This window comes from Sapajus apella, unplaced genomic scaffold (assembly GCF_009761245.1).
Source record: "Sapajus apella isolate SASKATOON/1434 unplaced genomic scaffold, GSC_monkey_1.0 scaffold192, whole genome shotgun sequence".
Classification (NCBI taxonomy): domain Eukaryota; kingdom Metazoa; phylum Chordata; class Mammalia; order Primates; family Cebidae; genus Sapajus; species Sapajus apella.
In genome coordinates, this window is record NW_022437132.1 from 576,531 (window position 1) to 598,479 (window position 21,949).

The 21,949-nt window shown below is 60.4% G+C and overlaps 3 protein-coding genes and 1 non-coding gene across 7 annotated transcripts in view; 2 read left to right on the plus strand and 2 right to left on the minus strand.

The window, feature by feature from the left end:
• RAB40C (RAB40C, member RAS oncogene family) overlaps positions 1-13,121 on the plus strand; it is a 36,627-nt gene extending 23,506 nt beyond the window's left edge. The window contains exons 3-7 of one of the 2 annotated variants that reach the window (XM_032269440.1): positions 731-791; positions 1,736-1,796; positions 9,098-9,175; positions 9,533-9,755; positions 11,167-11,760. In XM_032269440.1, the coding sequence (XP_032125331.1) occupies positions 731-791; positions 1,736-1,796; positions 9,098-9,175; positions 9,533-9,755; positions 11,167-11,447 (704 nt within the window). In that variant the 3' untranslated portion in view covers positions 11,448-11,760. Of the gene's footprint in view, positions 1-730; positions 792-1,735; positions 1,797-9,097; positions 9,176-9,532; positions 9,756-11,166 lie in introns of both variants that reach the window. The other variant, XM_032269439.1, reaches the window with a different exon arrangement.
• Positions 13,122-14,350: 1,229 nt separating this feature from the next.
• On the plus strand, positions 14,351-17,602 carry WFIKKN1 (WAP, follistatin/kazal, immunoglobulin, kunitz and netrin domain containing 1). The gene is made up of 2 exons (XM_032269444.1): positions 14,351-15,275; positions 15,844-17,602. Exons 1-2 carry the CDS (start codon positions 15,105-15,107, stop codon positions 17,335-17,337), a joined length of 1,665 nt encoding a protein of 554 aa, XP_032125335.1. The 5' UTR covers positions 14,351-15,104; the 3' UTR covers positions 17,338-17,602.
• A 106-nt stretch (positions 17,603-17,708) lies between these two features.
• METTL26 (methyltransferase like 26) lies at positions 17,709-19,498 on the minus strand. Of its 3 annotated transcripts, XM_032269441.1 has the most exons (6): positions 19,231-19,497; positions 18,778-18,940; positions 18,557-18,616; positions 18,170-18,237; positions 18,001-18,079; positions 17,709-17,926 (listed from the first exon to the last, which is right to left on the minus strand). In XM_032269441.1, the coding sequence occupies exons 1-6, from the start codon at positions 19,425-19,427 to the stop codon at positions 17,813-17,815; spliced, it is 681 nt and encodes a 226-aa protein (XP_032125332.1). In that variant the 5' UTR covers positions 19,428-19,497; the 3' UTR covers positions 17,709-17,812. The 3 variants fall into 3 exon arrangements, with proteins under 3 accessions (XP_032125332.1, XP_032125333.1, XP_032125334.1); XM_032269442.1 differs by lacking the exon at positions 18,557-18,616; XM_032269443.1 differs by lacking the exon at positions 18,170-18,237 and having other exon boundaries at positions 17,805-17,926; positions 19,231-19,498.
• A 384-nt stretch (positions 19,499-19,882) lies between these two features.
• Positions 19,883-19,953, minus strand: TRNAG-CCC. Its single transcript has one exon. It is a non-coding gene; the product is annotated as a tRNA-Gly (tRNA).
• Between the last annotated feature and the right edge of the window lie 1,996 nt (positions 19,954-21,949).

Consider the following 21,949-nt stretch of genomic DNA (forward strand, 5'->3'; position numbering starts at 1 on the left):
AAAAAAAAAAAAAAAAAAAAAAAAAAAAAAAAAACAGAAAATACCCAGGGAAATTGGCCAAAACACAATTAAAACAACAACAACAGCAAAAAAGAAAAAGTAGCGAGGTGGTCGGCAGGCTGGTGGCTGTCCGGGGTCAGTCCTGAGCAGCAGCGTTTTTAAACTTGCTCGGCCCTCCCCGGTGCTGGCATGCTGCACTTGTCAGTTCCTGGGCTCTGCAAACCAAGACTTGGAAACACATTTGCCTTCGAGAGTTCAATTTCAAAATGCATACCAAGTAGGCCAGGCTGGAAATAAGGCACTGCTCTTTCTCCAGACACGCTGGAGTCCACATCCTGCCTTTGCCCAGTGCCCTCTGAGGGAGAGGCCCTATGCCTGGCACCTGGTGCAGGCCACAGGTGGAGGGAGGCCCCGTTCCTGGCAAGCCGTGCCCATGGAGAGGCTGGCCTGGCAGGCCGTGGGGCCCCAATGGCCTGACCCCGTTCCGATCATGCTTCTGCTCTGCCCTGCCCTGCTTTGCCCATGGCCCGTGTGCAGAAGTGGGCAGGCCTAGGTTGCTGGGCCAGAACCCCGAGATTGCCCCTTGTCCCACTGGCCGAGTGTGGGGGGAGCTGCTTCTCCACATCCTCTGCATGGGTCTCGGCTCTGCAAGGCGGGTGGCCAAGGCTGGTCTCCAGGGCACTTGCTCCAGGAATGGCACGTCCCCTCAGTGCTCTGTGCTTCCTCCCAGGGATCGACTACAAGACCACCACCATCCTGCTGGACGGCCGGCGCGTGAAGCTGGAGCTCTGGTGAGTTGGGGCTGCAGCACTTCAGTTCCGGGGTGGGGACGCCAATGCCGAAGGAAGGTTGGAACCTTAGAGAAACAGGAAGGTATCCTGTTTACATTTCACTTGGAAGAGCCACTTACACAGCCCCTGTTTAAACATAGAATGGATTTTGCTCCAAGAGGCAAAAGGCAAAAGTTCGGGGCAGTGTTCCCAGAGATCCCAGCTTCCTTTCTGCCCCAGAGGACCTGATTCCATGGTGGCTGTGGGCCCCTTCCCTCCGCTTCTGCTGGCTTCACCTTAAAGTGCATTTCCTGGCTGGGCACGGTGGCTCACCCCTGTAATCCCAGCACTTTGGGAGACAGAGGAGGACGGATCACTTGAAGTCAGGAGTTCGAGACCAGCCTGGCCAACATGGTGAAACCCTGTCTATTCTAAAAATACAAAAGTTAGTCAGGTGTGGTGGGCACCTGTAATCCCAGCTACTTGGGAGGCTGAGACAGGAGACTTGCTTGAGCCCAGGAGATGGAGGTTGCAGTGAGCAGAGATTAAGTCACAGTTCTTCAGCCTGGATGACAGAGTGAGACTCTGTCTCAAAAAAAAAAAATGCATTTCCCAGAACTTGAGTGTTGAGATGTAAATTCCCACAGGGGTGGGGTTCCCCAGCCTGTCAGGACAGTTTCCTGGGGCTCCCGGGTTCATTTGGGGAGCTCGCTCACTCACCAGGTAGGCGGAGGCTCCTTCTGCTGCCTGCCTGGCTCAGCGGCATGGCGCCAGGCTGCTGTGACCTGTGCAGATGATGCCCCTTAGCACAGCCCCATTGAACCTGTCCCAGCTGCCCACTCCCCTCAGGACATCTGGGGGGCAGGAAGACGAGGCCAGGAGGTGAGCCTCTCACAGGGACCACAGTGCAGGCGTGGAGGCTGCACTGCCGTGGCCCCTGCCCATCCCCTCCCCATGTGTTTCAGGGACACGTCGGGCCAGGGCCGCTTCTGCACCATCTTCAGGTCCTACTCCAGGGGCGCTCAGGTAAGACCAGCACTGCTCTTTCTGTTGCTTTTCACAAGGATGTTTCTCCTGATTCTTTCTGGATGTGAGTTGCTGTCCTGTCAAACTCCCAAACACTTTCTAAGGATATTTTCACGTTTTTTGTTTGATTGTTTTGAGACAGAGCCTCACTCCGTCACCCAAGTTGGAATGCAGTGGCACACGTGATCTTGGCTCACTGCAGCCTCCCCTTCCCAGGTTCAAGTGACTCTCCTGCCTCAGCCTCCTGAGTAGCTGGGATTACAGGCATGGTTGGTGCACTCAGGGCCATGTGTGTGCAGGTGTGTGCACAGGTGTGGCAGGTGTGCTAGGCCACCCTGGTTTCTCTCTGTCTCCTCTGGGCTTCCAGCACGCTTTTGTGCTGACGGGATCTGCTGGTGAATATGAGGCCAGGAGGAGGGGAAAGGACGTGAAGCCCATTGGAACAGACCTGCCATGGCCACTGTTGTTGCTGCTTCAATGAGAGGGATTCGAGCAGGTCAGTCCCGTCTGTGATGCCCCGAGACTTCTGGAAGAGCCGAGGGAGATCCTCCAGGTCCAGGTCCAGAGCCTGGAGCCCCCCGTGTGGGCCCAGGGAGGCTGCCTGGGTCTGGAATCTGGATCTTTGGGGGAAGATTTAGGTGTGCGCTGTGCAGCTTCTGGCTCAGGTGGGTCTGCCCTGGGCAGGAAGGTGCCCTAGGTGGGAGGGGGACAGACGCTGGAGCTTCATTCCCCGGCAAGCTCATTTCCTTCTGTTTCTGCACTGAAGTGTAGTCGGTGTCGGCTCTGCTGTTTTCTACCTGCTGGGGGTGGGTGGGAAGGACCCCAGGGTGGGCAGGGTAGCACCCTGTCCCAGGAGTTCCCTCAGAGATGTTGGTGACTCCCTCATGGTAGCAGAAGGGCCTGCAGGCTCTGTGCCAGCCCCATGGAGAACTTGAGTGACATGGCTGTGATGCACGGAACTGGCGAGTGAAAGACGCAAAGGTGCATTCCTCGGGCCCTGCTTGCTATTAAAGGAGGAACTGTGGCCAGATGAGGTGGCTCACGCTTGTAATCCCAGTGCTTTGGGAGGCCGAGGTGGGACGATCACGAGGTCAGGCGTTGGAGACCAGCCAGGTCAATACACTGAAGCCCTGTCTCTACTAAAACTATAAAAAGTAGCTGGGTGTGGTGGTGGGCACCTGTAGTCCCAGCTACTTGGGAGGCTGAGGCAGGAGAATCGCTTGAATCTGGGAGAAGGAGGTTGCAGTGAGCCGAGATCGTGCCACTGCTCTCCAGCCTGGGTGACAGAACTAGACTCTGTCTCAAAAAAAAAAGAGAAACAGGACGGAGGAGCTGTGTGGGTGATTCATGTCTGCAAAAACGCCTTCGATTGCCTTCCTTTTGCTTTTAAATATTTCATAGTTTTTCTACAGTAAACACCTGCTATTTTGGTAATAAGTAAAGAAAATGGGGCATGTTTATCTTGGGTGACAATAAGCGTTGTTGGGGAGATACCGGGAAAGGCAGCGGGCAGCTGAACCTGATGGGGCTCCGCTGTGGGTGTCCCAGCTCCCACACAGGGAGGTCTGTGGGACATGAGGGCCAGCAGCTGTGATTTCTGTTTAGCTGCTTGAGAACTAAAAAAAAAAAAAAAGCAGTGCCAGGCATGGTGGCTCACTCCTGTAATCCTAGCACTTTGGGAGGCTGAGGAGGGCAGATCACGATGTCAGGAGTTCAAGACCAGACTGGCCAACTGGCCAATATGGCAAAACCCTGTCTCTACTAAATGTACAAAAATTAGCTGGGCATGGCAGTGTGCACCTGTAGTCCCAGCGACTCGGAAAGCTGAGGCAGAAGAATCATTTGAACCCGGGAGGCGAGGTTACAGTGAGCCAAGGTCACACCACTGCACTCCAGCCTGGGCGACAGAGTGAGACTCTATCTCAAAAAAAAAAAAAAAAGGCAGTTCACAGGCTCTGCATGAGCCAGGCTGAGGTTCTGGAAAGCAGGCTCTGTTATCATCTCCGTGTTCTTTCCAAAGCATCCGGCACAACCGGTTATGGCTTTGTTTTGCCTTGTTGATTCTGGAATTTCTTAGCTGTTATTTTCTGGATAAGAGGAGCAGGTTGCAGACCCAGGTGCACATGTTGGTCTTTGGTGGAGGATGCCAGGTGCTTCCTGGCAGCCTCGCCCTGGGAGAAGCACCTGAGCCCCATGGCGAGGCCTCTGGCTGCCATGACTGAGCATCGGGGCCACCCCGGGAGCCCACCCCTCTGCTGCGTCTCTCCTGCCTGGTGAGCGGTGATGAGGTGAGGGCGCATCCGGCCGAGGCGCAGAGCCGGGGTTTGCAGCACTGCTTCTCCCACAGCCCTTGACAAGACGCCAGCAAGGACTGTCTGTCCCAGCCAGGTCCGTCACTCTGCCGCCCTCTGTTGCCAGTGGAGAGGCCTGGCAGGTCCCACAGCCTGGGTCTTGCAGATGGCACCAATGAAGGCCACTGGCCACCACCCACTATTGTCACCTGTCACACAGCAGCAGTCCCGTGGCTCTTCCCACAAGGACCTTTACGTTCTGTCAAAGGCCAAGCTTCCTAGGCTTCCTGCCCGTGTCCAGGTTTTCTGTTGCTGAGATCTGAGGCGGTCCCTCTCAGAAGCAGTGCCAGCCACTGACAGGATGAGCAGGTCACCCAGGTGCGCGTCCCTGGGGCTTGCTTGGTGTGTGGAGGGTGGGGCAGGCTCCTTGTACCTGCAGTGTGGCTGATGGGGCGTGCCGTCCTGTTTAGCTGAGAATTTGGGGTTGTAGGGCTGAGGGCCCCACAGGGTCATGGGGTGTCCCTTATGCTGTGCTGAGGCACAGGATCTGAGAAATAAAGAGACAGGACACAGAAGTACAAGGAGAACACAGCTGGGCTCAGGGAGGCCACGCCACCTATAAGCAGAGTCAGGCAAAGCCCCGAATGTCCAGAAGTGTGTATATTTATTGTGTATAGGTTAGGGGGCAGGGCAGTGAGTGAAGTCATCTCTAAGGATAGTGATAGGGTCGTGAGCAATAAAACAAGGGGTCCACCCCCATTAGGTCACCTAGGCTAGGAGGACAGTGCGCAGCAAGAGGCCCATTCCCATGAAGGCAAGGGCCATGTGCAGTAAGGGGTCCACCCCCATTAGGTCACCGAGGCTTGAAGGTGGGCCATGCGCAGTGAAGAGGGTGCAGTGCGCAATACCTCTATCTATGGGCAAGCTACTTCTAAGGGTATCTATAGGAGGATGCTTAAGTCCACAGCAGTGACAGAGCTGCCAGGGTTACTGCCACCTGCTGGCAGCTTCCAATGGGTTCTATGGGGGAATGCTTTTTGAGCAGCACAGTAACAAGAGCTGATAAAGTTCACAGTCACCAAGGTGCGATTATCCAGAGGGGTTTTGAGCCCTCAGATGCTTGAGGGATTGGCGGTCTGAGGGCAGCCCTCCACAAGAACTGGAGCAAGGTCCTACAACTCCTTCATCAGGAGGAGTGGCTCTTGCCCTAAGCCTGCCATCCAGCGTGTATCTTTCCGATACTGAACGCTGTCGCCTGGGCCACGGATTCTTGTCCTGGTGTAACCGTTTTCCCTGAAATCATGCTCTGCACTGTGTCTGCTCCAGACATTCCTCCGACTATAAGCTGCTTATTCCTTAATTCATGCTCTGTACTGTGTCCACTCTAGGCATTCCTCCGACTATGAACTGAGATATAGTTATATATATGTATAGGGAATGACTGAGGAGTAAAATTTTCCTTAGGCACTCTATGAACTGACATGATTATATAGAGAGGATTATATAAAGGGAAATAACCGAGTAGTAACACTATAAATAGATGTTTTCCAAGCCCTAATTCTGTAAACTAATATATGAGTATATAAAGGATTATATAAAAGGAAATAACAGATACTCTTCAGGCCTTAATTGTGCCAGGATTCTGCTTAGCTCTCCTTCCATGGTACCTGGATGGGGGGTTACCCACAGGGGTCAGCGGGCTTAGCAGCAGGGTGTGGCCAAGTGCCGTGTCTCCTTCGGGACAGAAGCGTGAGTTTGTTTCCCTAAGAAGGGTTTATGTGGAGAGTGGTACCGGAGGCCTGTGTGCTGCTGGCTTGGTGGCGCACAGGCAGGCAGACGTGAGTGGGGACCGCTGGGCAGTACCTCCCATTTTCCATGTCTCTTGCTTCTGAGCAGAGCCTGGGTGTGGGGATGCAGGCAGGAGGGCTTCACTCTGGCAGGCTGTACCTTGGGAGCTTGACCCACATGGATGGAAGGTGCATCTGTTTGTCAAAATTCATGAAAATGTTCAAACCTTGGATCTTTACATTTTCTGCTTTGTAAGTTACAGCTCAGTAAAAAATGATAGCAAAAAGGGCACCCACTCTTTGGCCCAGCAGTTCTACTTCTGGGAATTTCTCTTGTAGGTCGAGTTGAACAAAAAAAGTGTAAATGCACTCAGATGTGTATTGCCAGTGTTACCTTGAGCCAGTGCAGTACCAGCTAATGAGCAGGCGAGGGGGCTGGGCCTGAGCCCAGGATGTGCGGGTGGGAACAGTGCCCGGGCCCCGACCCTGCCCGAGAGGTGGGAGTGGCACCGTGGACACGTCCGCAGACGCTGAGGAAACTGACTGTCCAGAGTGGCTCCTGGAGGGGCGTAGAGCAGGGAGAGCTTGTCCTGATTCATCCTCTAGAGCACTTGCTTACGAGTTTTTTTGTTTTTTTTTCCTGAGACGGAGTCTTGCTCTGTCTCCAGGCTGGAGCGTAATGGTGCAATCTCGGCTCACTATAACCTCCATCTCCCAGGTTCAAGTGATTGTCCTGTCTCAGCCTCCCATGTAGCTGGGATTACAGGCATGTGCCATCATACCCAGCTAATTTTTGTATTTTTATTAGAAACAAGGTTTCACCATGTTGGCCAGGACGGTCTCGATCTCTTGACCTTGTGATCTGCCCTCCTCAGCCTCCCAAAGTGCTGGGATAACAGGCATGAGCCACCGTGCCCAGCTGAACTTGCTAGCATTTAAAAAATCAGAGTATGTGTTACAGTTATCATTTTTAGAAAATAGAAGGCAGAGGAAGAGTTTATTTGCCCCTGTGCCCTGGGATACATAGTTGAGCATGCAGTTCATTAGGCGGGCCCTGATCGCCAAGAGTCTCCTTTTGGTTTCTCACTCTGTGGTGATTTGGGTCTCTGTGGCCTTACCATGACCCACGCTGGAGCAAGCCTTCGTGTCCTCCTGTGCCATCGCCCCTGCCCGTAACCCCCGCCCCTCAGATGTGGCCATCCCAGGAAGGAGGGGCCTGCTCAGGGCAGCAGCCGAGAGGTGTGGCCAGGGCCCCCCAGCCTCAAGCACACTTGGAGCCTGAGCCAGCCGTCAGCCGGGAGGCGGACCTTCTGTTCTCTTTCTAGAGTTTTCAGTGTCATGGGAACAGTGGTGTTTGCCACAGAAAACATAGGTCAGCATAAAAATCACTCCCTCTCCAGCCTTTTAGCATTTGTTTTATGTCCATATAAGCTTCTTCAGTGTAATTCATTGTGTGTTTATATTTTTATTTAAAAAAAAATCAGGCTGGGCTGGGCACTGGCTCACACCTCTCATCCCAGCACTGTAGGACATTGAGGCAGGAGGATCACTTGAGGCTGGGAGTTCAAGACCAGCCTGGGCAAGATAGCAAGACCCCATCTCTAAAAAATTTTTTTAAAACTTAGCCAGGTGTGGTGACTCACACCTATAGTCCCAGCCACTCGGGAGGCTGAGGCAGGAGGATTGCCTGGGCTGAGAATATCAAGGCTGCAGTGAGCCATGGTCACACCACTGCATTCCAGCCTGTTTGACGGAGTGAGACCCTGTCCCAAAAAAAGAAAGTGCAGTCTGCGGCGCCTGGGATCTCTGTCCTCACCTCACGTGGGCTGTGCCTCCCTCCTTGGCCAGCACGCACGCTTCTAGATGCACCGCTGCTGTTTCCCATCTGCACGGCACATTTCACCGCCGCTTACTCGGCTGTCCCCTGAGGCTGGACATTTAATGTGTGTCTGGTTTCTCGTTGTTATCAACGCCACTGTGACAGGCATCCTCAGTTATTTCCCAGTCGTGGGCTTGCCTCGCAGGAGGGTGGGCTGTGTTGTGCGCTTTGGTGACCCACTCCCCAGTCTCCCCCTGCCCTAGCAGCAAATCATCCCCCCCAGTCCCTGTGCCCCACGCTACAGGGTTGACCCCTGGGTGTGCATTCGTTTATTCTCAAACATGATTTATCGCCCACCAGACTGACTTGGCCATCTCTGTCCTCGAAGGGCCTCCCACAAGAAGAGGTGCCCTTCCTGAGCTGCTGCTCCATCCCAAGCAAGGCCTTCACCCTAGGAGCTTAGCAATTTCAGTCTTGTTCTAAACAGGACCTGGGGCTACGCTTGAGTCTTCCAGAAATTGAAAGATGATTCTAAGAGGCTCTAAAGACCCTGATTTTCAGGTGGAGAGCGCCCTCTTCCTTCAGCCTCAGCCACGCTTTCCTCCCTGCCCTGTGTGGGACAGGCTCTTCTGTGAAGGTTTTGTCAGCCTAGGAGTGGGGTGGATCCCAGCTCATTGGCTGGATCTGGTTGAAGAACTGTAGGGTGGGAGTGGACAGTGGGGAGAGGTGGGGTTAGGGCTCCGTTCTGCCCAGCGGGGCTCTGAGTGTGAGCAGTGTGCTCCCCTATGCTGCTGGAGAGCCACGACTGTCACTGCGGCGATATTTAGGGCAGGCAGAAACAGCCCAAAGCTGAGCTCCAAGTAATTGGTCTCTAAGGGACGTGGCAGGAAGTCCCCGTGGCAAATCCTGCTCTGCCTGTAGCTGGGGGAGCTTCACAGAAACTGTCCTGGGGTGACTGGCATTCTGGTTTCCAAGTTTTAGGTTGGAAAACTCAGAAATGCCCCACTCAGCTCTGTCCTGAGTACGCCCAGGGGGAGTTCACTGATGGACTGGCCGAGGGGATATTTAGCTTCCACAGCTGCAGCTCCAGGCCTCACGTCCCCCAGCCGCCAGGACCCCTCATCTGCCTGCCCAGGCTGTTGCCTCCAGGGGAGCGAGGGGAGGCAGCGTTGATGACACCATGGAAGGCGTGCCCCCTTCTGCTGCTGTCCTTGCCGGGTGAGGGCAGGGTGGGAGGCAGGGCTGCGTGGAGGGCACCACCTGTCTGCCCAACCACCAGGTCCTAAGCATCCTTGGCCCTGCCCGGGAGCCACGTCCCCTACACCTGAGCACCCCTGGGCCTGGGCTGGTCGTGCGTGTCGGTGGCCTCTGCACCCCTGCTGATCCCCCAGGTCTCTGTTGCAGGGGATCCTCCTGGTGTATGACATCACGAACCGCTGGTCCTTTGACGGCATCGACCGCTGGATCAAGGAGATCGACGAGGTAGGCCTGGGTTGGGGGAGCCCGCCTGGGGAAGGCAGGCTGCATGGAGGTGCCTGGGCCCCAGGGAGGCTCTGTATTCACGCCTGCTGCCCCTCCTGTGGCCCCAGCTCTGAGCCCTTCACTGCCCCACAGCCTGCGCCTGCGCATGCTGGTCACTGTGCACTTGACGGCCGGGTACTGGCCAGGGGCTCTGGGGCCACCCATAAGGGCCTGTACTGTGGGGCCTGAGCCCTGGGCTCTGCCCCCCTCGACCTCCCGCGGCCCCCACCCCATCTGTCCCAACAGTGAGGGCCCTGCCACGGCTGAGGGGTGGGTGGCGCCCTGCGTTCGTGCCTCTGCTGAGTTCTGTGCCCCCAGCATGCGCCCGGAGTGCCCCGGATCTTGGTTGGAAACCGGCTGCACCTGGCCTTCAAGCGCCAAGTCCCGACGGAGCAGGCCCGCGCCTACGCGGAGAAGAACTGCATGACCTTCTTCGAGGTCAGCCCTCTGTGCAACTTCAACGTCATTGAGTCCTTCACGGAGCTGTCCCGCATTGTGCTCATGCGGCACGGCATGGAGAAGATCTGGAGGCCCAACCGAGGTGGGTGGGCGGGGAGCCCCGGGCTGCGGAGGCTGGTGGTGGGGGGGGGGCAGTGAGGCCCCGTGAGTGAGGTTCAGGCGGGTCCCTTGGCCACACGCAGTAGGGAGTTGGCTGGCGGCAGGGCAGTGACTTGGTAAGAGCAGCCGTGGGGCAGAGGCAGCAGCGCCAGCGGGCACCTCTCTCAGGGTGCCGCAGTGGCCTCCGCGCTTTGCTGTGCCTGTGAGGTCCTGGCATTGCTGGTGCAGGCAGTGCGTTCACGCTCCTTCCCTGGTTCTGGGGCTGGTATCCTCCCTTCAGAGGAGTACAGGGGCCATTCCTGCAGCCTTGTGTTGTTTCGTCTGCTTTTCTGGCAGACCACGTCCTTGATCAGAGGCCCCAGAGAAACCTCCTCAGGGAGGTGGTACTGCTGTTCTCGTAGTGCTTCCCCGAAGGGTTCGCTGCTGGGCAGAGAGAGGGTGGCTGACAGTGTCAGTGTCCCTCTTAAGAGGAAGCTCAGGCCGGGCTCTGTGGCTCATGCCTGTCATCCCAGCACTTTGGGAGGCCATGCAGGTGGATCACCTGAGGTCAGGAGTTCAAGACCAGCGTGGCCAGCATGGCAAAACCCTATCTCTACTAAAAATACAAAAATTAACTGGGCGTGGCCGGGCATGGTGGCTCACGCCTGTAATCCAAGCACTTTGGAGGCCAAGGCGGGCGAATCACCTGAGGTCGGGGGTTCAAGACCAGCCTGACCAACATGGTGAAACCTTGTCTTAAAAAATAATTAATTAATTAATTAATTAACTGGGCGTGGTGGCGCGTGTCTGTAGTTCCAGCTACTTGGGAGGCTGAGGTAGGAGAATTGCTTGAACCCGGGAGGTGGAGGTTGTGGTGAGCCGAGATCATACCACTCCACTCCAGCCTGGACCAAAGAGTGAGACCCTGTCTCAAAAAACAAAAAGAGCAAACACGGGGAGCCGTGAAGAGCCGAGTTGTACCCTGGGCCATCATAACCCAGCCCCCATCCCTACGGAGCTCCTCTCCCCAGCTCTGCAGACTTGAGCTGGTCACAGTAAAGCCAGATTGATTCAGAACCCAACCAGAGGTACAGAAGAGCCTCCAGAGCAGGTCGGCTTGAAGGGTCAGCTCACACAGCCCTCACACTGGGAGCTGCGGGGTCCAGGCCAGGAGCTGGGCAGAGCAGCCTCTGGAACCCCACTGCAGCACCCCCAGCATGCCTGGCTTTAGCAAGCAAGGCAGGGGACAGGGTGCCAGTGGACACATCTGTGCTGGGCAGAGAGGTGTGTGCGTCTGGGTGCTCCAGGAGCCCAGTCCTGGGGACACCGCTAGGCATCCCTTGGGTGCCTTGCATCTCCCTGCTCGGGAACTCCCCACCACAGCCCCATGGTCTGACGCTCCCCCTGCCCTGCAGTGTTCAGCCTGCAGGACCTCTGCTGCCGGGCCATCGTCTCCTGCACCCCTGTGCACCTCATCGACAAGCTTCCACTGCCTGTCACCATCAAGAGCCACCTAAAGTCCTTCTCGATGGCCAACGGCATGAACGCGGTCATGATGCACGGCCGCTCCTACTCCCTGGCCAGTGGGGCTGGGGGCAGCGGCAGCAAGGGGAACAGCCTCAAGAGGTCCAAGTCCATCCGCCCGCCCCAGAGCCCCCCGCAGAACTGCTCACGGAGCAACTGCAAGATCTCCTAGCAGAGATGGGTGGGCCACCTGTGCAGATGCCGGGAGGGCTCAAGGTGGACACTCCCGCAGCGACGCCGGGCCAGTGCTGCCTGTGTGAAGACTGGCCACAGAGCTGCCTCAGAAGCACTAGGCTTTCCCCGCACCTGAGCCGGGTGTGGGGAGGAGCACGCACGGAGCACGTGTGGCAGGTGGGAGGAGGGGACGCGGCTGGGCTGCTGGTGCTTCTGGGAATCTTGGTCTGAAACAAGCTGGGCCTCTCCGACTGCCTGAGCTCGGCCGGTGGAGAGCCTGACTTGCCTTTCTTATTTATATACAGAACACTCCACCCTTTTTGTACATTTTCAAGGGGCCTTCAGGGAAGCCTGCGTGTGTCCCTGTGGTGCACTGGTGACTTCATGGCCACACCAGCCATGGGGACACACTTGGGACGCCTCAGGAGGGGATTTGTGACAGCGATGGGAAGGAGTCGCCCTGTGAATCCACGCACTGCGAATGGCAGGGCTGCTCAGAGGCTGGCAGAGCAGACGGGGTCGGTGCTCCCTCTGGAAGCTTGGGTGACCTCGGCCCTGGCTCCCATGGGCCACTCCGACCTCAGTGGTCACCGTGCTGGCAGTGGATGGAGGGTGTGGCCCTGTGGTCAGAGCCCAAGCAACACTCAGGAGAGGGGAGAAGTGAGGTGCGCCTGGGAGCACATACTGTTTTTGCTCCCCAAATCCCTTCTTCCTACATGGGGCTGAGAACCTTTGATGTGACACCTTTGGGGACGTTTACCACTCAAAACTCAGATCAGTATCTCTCCCACCCTGGAGAGTGCAGAGCTATCTGTGGACTTACAAATACTTGACCGGCTGCAGCCCACCTGCCTCTGGTGGCATCTGGACCCCTGCACCTGAGGGTAGTCTCCTGTTCTTGGCAGCTTCTGTCGCTGGCTCTGGTGTCCCCACAGCTGCTGCTCTCCTGTGAGGTCACCCGGTGTCGGGACCATCCTGACCTGCTTCTTAGGGACGCGCCTGGAACTGCCTTGGCCATGTCCGTGTGGGGGCCTCAGGCCAGGCCCCTCCTCAAAGCCCCCACCAGCCCGGCGCTGCTGCCGAGCCCCAGGCATGCAGGGCCGGCCACTGCTCTTCTGAAGCCATTGGCTGCTCCTCCGCCCAGTGCTTCTGCCACACCTGCCCCCAGTGGCCCCTCTGCAGGGTTGCAGTCGCCTGGGACTGCCCTCCCCACCCCTGCACACACCCGCAGCACCGGTGCTCACCTCTACCTCCTGCCCTCAGGCCGCACGGCATGGCATGGCTAACACGCAGAAGGAGCCCTCCGGGGGCCCAGGGCCCCCTCAGCTGGGACTCCACGGCGCATGCTTCCCAAGATGGCCCCACGGAGGGTGCACCGGGCACCAGTGGACTTGAAGCTGCATGGCCCATTCCTGGGAGATGCAGGCCAGGGCCTGTGTGAGCTGCCAGATGAGTAAGGGAAGCCTGGCCTCCTGATCCAGTGTCCCTGTCCTCCCCGTCCCCCCGTCCTGTTCTGCCAGCAGGACCTGTGTTTGGGATTATGAACAAGACCTAGACGGGCCGCCATTCACGGTATCAACACTACCCTCACTGCTGTTAGACACTCGCACCGTTCCTGTTCTTTCCGAACCGTTCGTTCTTTGTACAGTAAATGTCAGATTCAGCTGTGGTCCCCACACTGTGTTCTGTGTATGGGGGAGTGGGTCTTGGCAGTGGCGGTGCCCCATGCCAGGGGCCGGTGCTGCTTTGTACCTGGCAAACTGACCCCTGGCCTTTGCTTTGCCTCTGTTTCCCCCGCTGACTGACGGCCGACCTGCAGCTGTGAGTTGGGTTAACCTGGAAGTGAGGGCTGGAGCTGGGCTGGAGCGGCCGGGCCTGGTCACGGCCGTTCTGCACTTCCTGGTGGTCTGGGCCCCAGCGGGGTTGTGCTGAGCCCTCACTCACAGCCCCCAGCCGCAGCCTGGGGCAGACTGTCCCTAACAGCAGCAGGGACCCCAAAGGCCAGGCCCTGCAGTCATTTGGCCCCCTCAGCAAGAGAGCCGCCTGCACACTGGCCATGTTGGGCTGCCTGCCGTGCCCAGCCCAGGGGTGGGTGGACACCCCGGAGGTCACACCTGACCCGGAACGGGACACTCCAGTCGGGACAGGGACCACAGTCTCTGGCTCAGGCCCCTACCTGTGCTGTTCCGGGGGCACATCCGGGCCTTAAGCCCCTCCCGGGCAGCTCCAGCAGGGAGCGCTGTTTCGGATCTGGCCCAGCTGCCCCACCCTGCGCTGTCAGGGCCCACCCCAGATACCCTTGTAGAGCAGGGACTGTGGCGCCTGGAGGCTGTCTGGGACTCATTCTGACCAGACGAGGCTCCTATTACCCTGCCTCACGGGTCAGAGGTCAGACGCAGGGTCGTCGGGACATTTTCCATCCGGTCTCGGAGAAAACCACTCCCTGGGGCCCCAGACCTCTGCAGTCACAGAGGGTTTGGAAGGGCAGATTCCAGGCGGCCCTTTGTCCTGCTGCACCAGTCAGGCTGGCCCCCTGCCCTCCCGACGAGGAGGAGCCAGCCTTGGGGGGATGTGTGCCCGCTGGTGGGGGGTGGAGGTGGGAACGGCGGCAGGCTAGGCTTCAGTGCCTGCTCTTTTCAGCTGCAGACGCCCTTGGACTTGGCCTTCCTTCAGGTGGCGCCGTCCCACGCCGAGCTACGTCCAGGGCTGCAGTGCGTGGGCTGAAGCTCCAGCGTCAGCGTGCGGGGGTGCTCTTGTGTTTGTGGGTGGCCGCAGGCCTCTTCCTGCTGCACCTGCCCGGCCTTGTGGTTGGGCCTGAGCCCCAAGCCCTCAGCCTGGTTTCAGGGATGGGGTACCTGGGAACGCAGTCCTGTCGTGTCAGGCCCCACCCCACCAGGGGTGGCAGAGCAGAGGAGGCGGGGCTGCGCTGGGAGTCCTGCAGGCCCCTGGGCCCCTTAACATAGCCGTGGAGGAAGAAACCTCCCAGGAGCAGAGTGGCGCCCCCGGCCTGACCTAGACACACGTGACCATTGCCAGCCTGGACCTGCCTTGAGACACCCAGGCTGTGGTCAGCCATGCACTGCAGGGCGGAACTGCGCCTGCCACCCCCACAGCACAGGAGCCTGGGGTCCAGAGGGCACTGGGGACAAAAGCTGGGATTGCTGGCCCTGCCCCCACCCTCCGGAGGGTCGTCAAGGAGACTGATCCCAGTCCTGGGTGTGTAGGAAGGGGCTCAGATTACAGGTCCCCTCCCCTCCCCCTCTCGGGCCAGAGCCAGCCCTTCTCCGCCCCCGGTGACCCTCATGGCCAGTGGCTCTGTGCTCCTGGGCCTCTGGCCCCTCCCCAACCTCCTCCCCTCTACCCTGTGCTGACCGGGGCCTGGAAGCCCCCACACGGTTCAGACAGAGGGGCCAGGTTAAAACTGGAGAGGAGCCAGTACTGCACTGACGGCCTCTGAGAACCTGGGAGACCCAGCAGGGGCGTCAGGACAAGCGTCTGCTGCAGGCTTTGGCCTCGGGTGAAAGGGAGCCCGGGGGTCCTTGTGGGGGCGCCGACCACAGGCACGGAGGGTGGATGCCTGCAGGACGTTGGGCTCAGAGGAGCCCGAGGAGGGGCTGGTGGCCACACCCCCCTGCCCCCTGGCTCGGCGGCCCCCATGCCCACCCCACGGCCACTCCTGCCTCTCCTGCTCCTCTTCCAGCTGACCTTGGGGGCCGGCTTGCTGCCAGGGCCGGGGGGCCACCCGGGTGTGTGCCCCAACCAGCTCAGCCCCAACCTGTGGGTGGACGCCCAGAGCACCTGTGAGCGTGAGTGCAGCAGGGACCAGGTGAGCGCAGTTGGGCTGGGGTCCCGGGGCTTGGGGCAGCCAGCCTGGGAGAGACCCCACCAGACAGGCCCAGAGACATCCCCATTGCTGCCCTCATTTGTCTCAGCAATGAGGGCCCCTCCCCGCGCCAGCTCTCACACACCCCACATGCCTCCCCTTCACCCTGGGCACCACCCTCCTTTAGCGACCGGCCTCGTCATTGCCTCTCCTCCCATCTGGGACCAGTGCAGACACTGGTGGGGGTGCTGCAGCCCATCATCAGCCTTTGGTCTGGCCTGCACTGCCTGCTGGGTGGCCCTGAGCACTATGCGCCCTCCTTGGGCCTCAGTTTCCTCGTCTGTGCAATGTAAACAACGGAACTTGCTTGGGGGTGTGAGGATTCCGGAAGGTGAAGCAATGTGGCGCCTCTGGCGCCGTGGCTCCTCCCACGGGATGGAAAGGACAGAGTCCCCTGAGAGGCAGTCCTGGTGGCAGCCACAGAGCAGGGGCCTCCCCACACAGGGGCCAGGCCGGAGCCCCCGGGGCCAGAGGGCATCGGGGCTCCCACCTAAGCGTCCTCCATCCCCAGGACTGTGCGGCCGCCGAGAAGTGCTGCAGCAACGTGTGCGGCCTGCAGAGCTGCGTGGCAGCGCGCTTCCCGGACAGCCCAGCCGCGCCCACCACCACGGCGGCCTCCTGCGAGGGCTTCGTGTGCCCACAGCAGGGTTCCGACTGTGACATCTGGGACGGGCAGCCGGTGTGCCGCTGCCGCGACCGCTGTGAGAAGGAGCCCAGCTTCACCTGCGCCTCGGACGGCCTCACCTACTACAACCGCTGCTACATGGACGCCGAGGCCTGCCTGCGGGGCCTGCATCTGCACGTGGTGCCTTGTAAGCACGTGCTCAGCTGGCCGCCCAGCAGCCCGGGGCCGCCGGAGACCACCGCCCGCCCCACGCCGGGGGCCGCACCGGTGCCTCCCGCCCTGTACAGCAGCCCCTCCCCGCAGGCGGTGCAGGTGGGGGGCACGGCCAGCCTCCACTGCGACGTCAGCGGCCGCCCGCCACCTGCCGTGACCTGGGAGAAGCAGAGTCACCAGCGGGAGAACCTGATCATGCGTCCCGACCAGATGTACGGCAACGTGGTGGTCACCAGCATCGGGCAGCTGGTGCTCTACAACGCGCGGCCCGAAGATGCCGGCCTGTACACCTGCACCGCGCGCAACGCCGCAGGCCTGCTGCGGGCAGACTTCCCGCTTTCTGTGGTCCAGCGAGAGCCGGCCAGGGACAGGGCCCCCAGTGTCCCAGCCCCCACTGAGTGCCTGCCAGACATGCAGACCTGCACAGGCCCCGCCTCCCCCTCCCCTGCCTCCCCACACCTTGTTCTCTGGCACTTTGACCCGCAGCGGGGTGGCTGCATGACCTTCCCTGCCGGTGGCTGTGACGGGGCGGCCCGGGGCTTCGAGACCTATGAGGCATGCCAGCAGGCCTGTGCCCGCGGCCCTGGCGACGCCTGTGTGCTGCCTGCCGTGCAGGGCCCCTGCCAGGGCTGGGAACCGCGCTGGGCCTACAGCCCGCTGCTGCAGCAGTGCCACCCCTTCATGTACGGCGGGTGTGACGGCAACGGTAACAACTTCCACAGCCGTGAGAGCTGTGAGGACGCCTGCCCCGTGCCCCGCACGCCACCCTGCCGCGCCTGCCGCCTCCGGAGCAAGCTGGCACTGAGCCTGTGCCGCAGCGACTTCGCCATTGTGGGGCGGCTCACGGAGGTGCTGGAGGAGCCCGAGGTGGCTGGTGGCATCGCCCGCGTGGCGCTGGAGAATGTGCTCAAGGATGACAAGATGGGCCTCAAGTTCTTGGGCACCAAGTACCTGGAGGTGACACTGAGTGGCATGGACTGGGCCTGCCCCTGCCCCAACATGACAGCAGGCGATGAGCCGCTGGTCATCATGGGCGAGGTGCGCGATGGCGTGGCTGTGCTGGACGCCAGCAGCTACGTTCGCGCTGCCAGCGAGAAGCGCGTCAAGAAGATCTCGGAGCTTCTGGAGAAGCAGGCCTGTGAGCTGCTCAGCCGCTTCCAGGACTAGCCCCCACAATGGGCCTTCACCGCCTGATGTCCTGGTGAATAAACGCACTCCCCGTACCCCAGACCTCCTGGCTTGCTGCTGCTGGTCGGGCGGCCCTCACCCTTCCAGGTGCCCCACCCCCAGCCAGTTTCCAGCTGATGCCTTGGCACCCACTGGGGCTTTGGTACAAGGTCACCCGGGAGCACCAGCCCACTCCTGCATCCTTCAACCAGCTCCATCCTGCCTCAGCAGCCATCCCGTCCCCACGCCCACTGCCCGAGCTCCAGCAGCAAGGACCAGGATGTCCCAGGCCCTTGACCCCAGAGGAAACCCCGTCTCCCACCCACCCTCACGAGGTACTCCTAGGAGAAGGCGGGGTGGACACCGGCAACCCAGCAGCAGGATGTGCTTTATTCTGAGCAGGCTGGATCCTTCAGCTACCAGCTGAGAGCACAGACTGGGTGGGGCTGTTGCCCACAAGACCCGGCTTAGGGAGTTAGGGTTTGTGCCCCACAGAGCCTTTGGCAGCGGGGATACAGGTATGCGGGGTGAAGGGGGGGGCTTCGTTTTTCCGGAAGATCAGGCACTTGTTGTTGGCTGGCATGTCCACCTGGAGAAACACTTTGCTGGGGGACAGTCCTTAATCCCCAGAGAGGCTGCCTGGGCCCCCACTTCCCCACCTACCATCCTCTCCAGGAACAGGCCACTGGCCTGTCCCAGGTCCTCCAGGAGGGCTGTGTCCCGAAGCCCCCACTCCGGGTTCCTGCACAGCGGGGGAGACGCGGTCATTACCTGGGGGGTGCCACCCAGCCTGCCTGCCCCCTGAGCCAGACCCGGGGCCACTAGCTCTGACCTGCATCTCAGCATCAGGTCAAAGTCCACGTTGCTCTGGGGAGAGATCTTCCCATTGATGGCATAGGGCTGTAGGGAAGGGGACACAGCCTACTGGACCAAGGTCTGCTATTCCCAGTGAGCTCGGGACACACTTGCAGGCTGGGGTCTGGAGAAGGAAATGGGCACTCCCTCCCTGTCCCCAAGAGGGAGGCAGCCAAGGCCAGGCTGGTGGGCAAGGTGGTAGGGGGACTGGCAGCTGACCTGGGAGGGGTGCAGAGTGGAAGTGGAGGGGAGGCCATGCTGGTGGCTGGTGGGGGGCAGGGCGTCCAGGAGGGAGGAATCTGAGTAGGGCAGGAAAGCAGCTGTGACTGTGAGGGGGAGGCCCACCCTGGGCAGGCCCACTCACCCCATAGGTGATGAGCAGGCCCTTGGGTTTGAGCAGGTGTCCTGCTGCTCTGAAGAGCCCCTGGGGAGTAGGGGACAGGATGGCAGTGAGGCGCTGCCCCAAAACAAACCAGTCCCTGAGGCTGGAGACCCTCACCCGACTGTGATGGGGGTGAATCTGGCATCCCCGATGCAGGGTGAGGGGCACCTGGGCAGAGACCCTTGTGAGGGGCGCCCACAGACCTCCGTGCAGCGCAGGGGGCTAATGTGGGCCATGTTGATGCAGAGCAGCAGGTCCAGCGACTTCGGCAGGATCCCGCCCCAGTGCTCCCAGCTCCACGTCACGTCCAGGTGCAGCGGGGCCTTCACGTTGGTCAGACCCTGGGCTTGCGTGGTGGCCGCGATGCTGCGGGAGGGGAGCGCCTGGGTGGGGGCCGAGTCCTGCCCACCCGCCTTTCCGACACCGAACAGGCATTCTTAGGGGAGGCTGGGGGTCGCGTCGCGGAGCGGAGACCCAAAGCAGCCGGGAAGGGGGACCCCGAGGCCCACCCACTTCCGCAGCCGCGGGGGCTGCACAGCTGGGGTCTGCCCCGCCGGCACCCCCAGGCTCCCATCCCGCACCCTCGGAGCCCGGGGCCCGCCGCACCCATCGGAGTGGCCGCAGGGGAGGCTCTCGGGGCGCCCCGGGCGCTGCACCTGTCCAGGCAGCGCTGGTCCACGTCCGACGGCTGCCACTCCGCCAGGGGGAAGGCCCGAGCGAAGTGCGCCGCGTGCTGGCCGGAGCCCGAAGCCACCTCGAGCACGCGGACGCCGCGCTGGGCCGGGTCCAGGTACTGCCGCAGCACGTGCAGGATGGGCTCCTTGTTTCGCTCCGCGGCCGCCGCCACCAGCATCGCGGCCGCAGGTCCTCCCCGCCGCGACCCAGCGCGCGGCACGTCGGGAGCGGGGGCCGGGCCGCCGCGGGGCACGTCGGGAGCTGTAGTCCGGATGCCGCGGGGCGCGTCGAGAGCTGATAAACTACAACTCCCAGGAGCACGCGCGCCCCCCGGTAAGGGGTCTGTAGCCGCCAGAGGCACGGTGAGGAGCGGCTCAGCGGTGGGTGGCGGCGCTGGACGGCGAACGTGGCTTGCTGGCTTACAGGCGCCTTAGCCAAGGTGCCCACTAGCTCACGGCCATCCAAGGTTTTTAGGGAACCTGTCGCCCTCTAAAATGTGTGTCAGCTCTGCGCCGAACTGGGCGCCTTCACTTGGTTTCGGGTTTTCTCTCCTTTTAAGATCTCTGGCGTTGGCGAGAGTTTGTTTTTTAGATGGGGAGAGAAAAAAAAAAAAACAAAACCGCAAAATGAACCTGCGCCGCCCGGGAATCGAACCCGGGTCGCAAGAATGGGAATCTTGCATGATACCACTACACCAGCGGCGCCGTCGTGCACCCTCCCCGCGCGAGCAGCCAAGACTGTAATGAGGAAGCCCTCCGCGCATGCGCCGCCACCAGAGCCGGGGGCGGCGCAAAGGAGCCGGCCACCGCGTAGGACCTAGCCGGCGGGGCCGCGCGGTGGGAGTCCCGCGGTGCCCTCCAGTGCCCGAGGAGAAGCAGCGAACGTGAGGGAGGCGGGCTGCAGGACACCCTCGATTCGGGCCTGAGCCTAGGAAACCGTCGGCCTTCGTGAGTGGATGGGGGCGGGGCCCTGTCGGGGCGGGGCCGGGGCCAGGGTTAGGGCGGGGTTGCCGGGGGGCGGGGCCATATCGGGGCGCCTCCGAGAGAAGGCGGGGCTACGGGGTGGGGCGAGACCTGAGTGGGGACGGCCCACTTGGGGCGGGGCCAGGGCGGTGGGTGTGGCAGGGGGCGGGGCCAGCTGGCGGGAATTCGGCGGTCTGCGGGATGGGCACCAATGATGCCCCACGGTTCCTCCGTGACACTGGGATGACAGCACCAGCTCGGGGCCACGGATAGTGCGAGGGGTCGGTCGGTGACCCCGCCGTCAAGTCAGAGAACGCGATTTGTGTGCGCCCGAGGGTTGGGGTCCAAGGCTCACAGCTGGGCCCTGCTCCGGAAAGTGCCCAGCGCGTGGCTACGCAGTCAGGACTGGCTTAGCGCCTTTGCGGGACCGTTGTTCACCAGTGGGAACCCAGTGCTCGACATTGCTCTGGCTAGAGCGAAGCGGTTGGAGGAACAGACCAGGGAGGGCCAGTCATGTGGCTCAGGGCAGGAGGGTGGCTTACGGTCTGCCAGTCTGGGAGTGGGAACGTGGGGAGTCAGGGGTCAGGGGCAGCCCTGCCAGGGGATGTTGGTGGCCAGCGAGGTGGTGACTGGCCAGGCCCTGCAGCAGGCTCTGTGGCCTAAGTCCACCCTTTCCTCACCTGACTGGCCGTCTCTATTCCTCCTCCTGTGGCCTGAGCACTTTCCCTGCGTCTCCTTCAATGAGCACTTTGCCCCCTACACGCTACCTCGAGGGGAGCCCCAGGAGGAGGACCTGTGATGACCAGGGGTTCTCCTAGGGTCGAGGCACCTCTCCCCACCCAGGCTTCACCTGGGCCTCCCCAGGCACAGGAAAGAGGAGCCCGAGATTAGTCTCTCCAGAGCTGCCTTGAGGAGCTGCCCACAGTGCCCAGTTGCCTGACCTCAGGCCGGTGCTCACCTGCAGGCTCATGACTTGGAGCTGCATGCTGGCTAGGCCACACCTGCCCTCGGCACCCCCGGAGCTCAGCAGCCGGAATGGATGTGTCTGAGCAGAGGCCTTGGCTGCAGTGGGTGCATGTGAGCACTGTCTGGGAAGCTGTGGATGCATGTCAGTGGCTGGCAAGGGCCTGGGACCCCCACAAGATACCAAACATGGATCCCTGGAAGGGTCCCCCAGCTCCTGCCACTGCTGGTGTTGTCTCCCTCGGTAGCCGAGGTCGGAGCTGCGGAATCAGCTCCAGCCTGTGGGAAGAAAGTTGCCCAGGTGCCATGGCAAAAGACCGAAGGCACAATCTCTTCCAGCATGATAAATAACTGGTTATTTAGTTATAGCAATGACACCACCAGTTAGACTTAGATACAATCACGTAATCAATTATATACTCTTATTACATTCTTATTCTCTGTTATTAACCTTTGCATTAGTATTACAGTGTAGGAACACTTTTAGCCTTATAGTATGGAAATAATCAGGTGAAATATAAGTGGGAACTGAAGGGTCATTGTGAGAAGTGATCAGAAGGCAAGAGCCTTGAGGTAGCGCCAGCGCCTGGGAAGGCACCCGATACTTAGCAGGCAGGCGTTGTGTAACGCCAGCCAGCGTCTGGGGAGGTGCCCATTACTTACCAGGCTAAGAGGGGGAGTTTCCCTTTCACTGGGTAGTTCACAGAACACTCTGCTTCATCTGGCTCTCCAGGAAGGTCTGACACTAGCCAGGCCGGCCCGCAGACATCCAGGG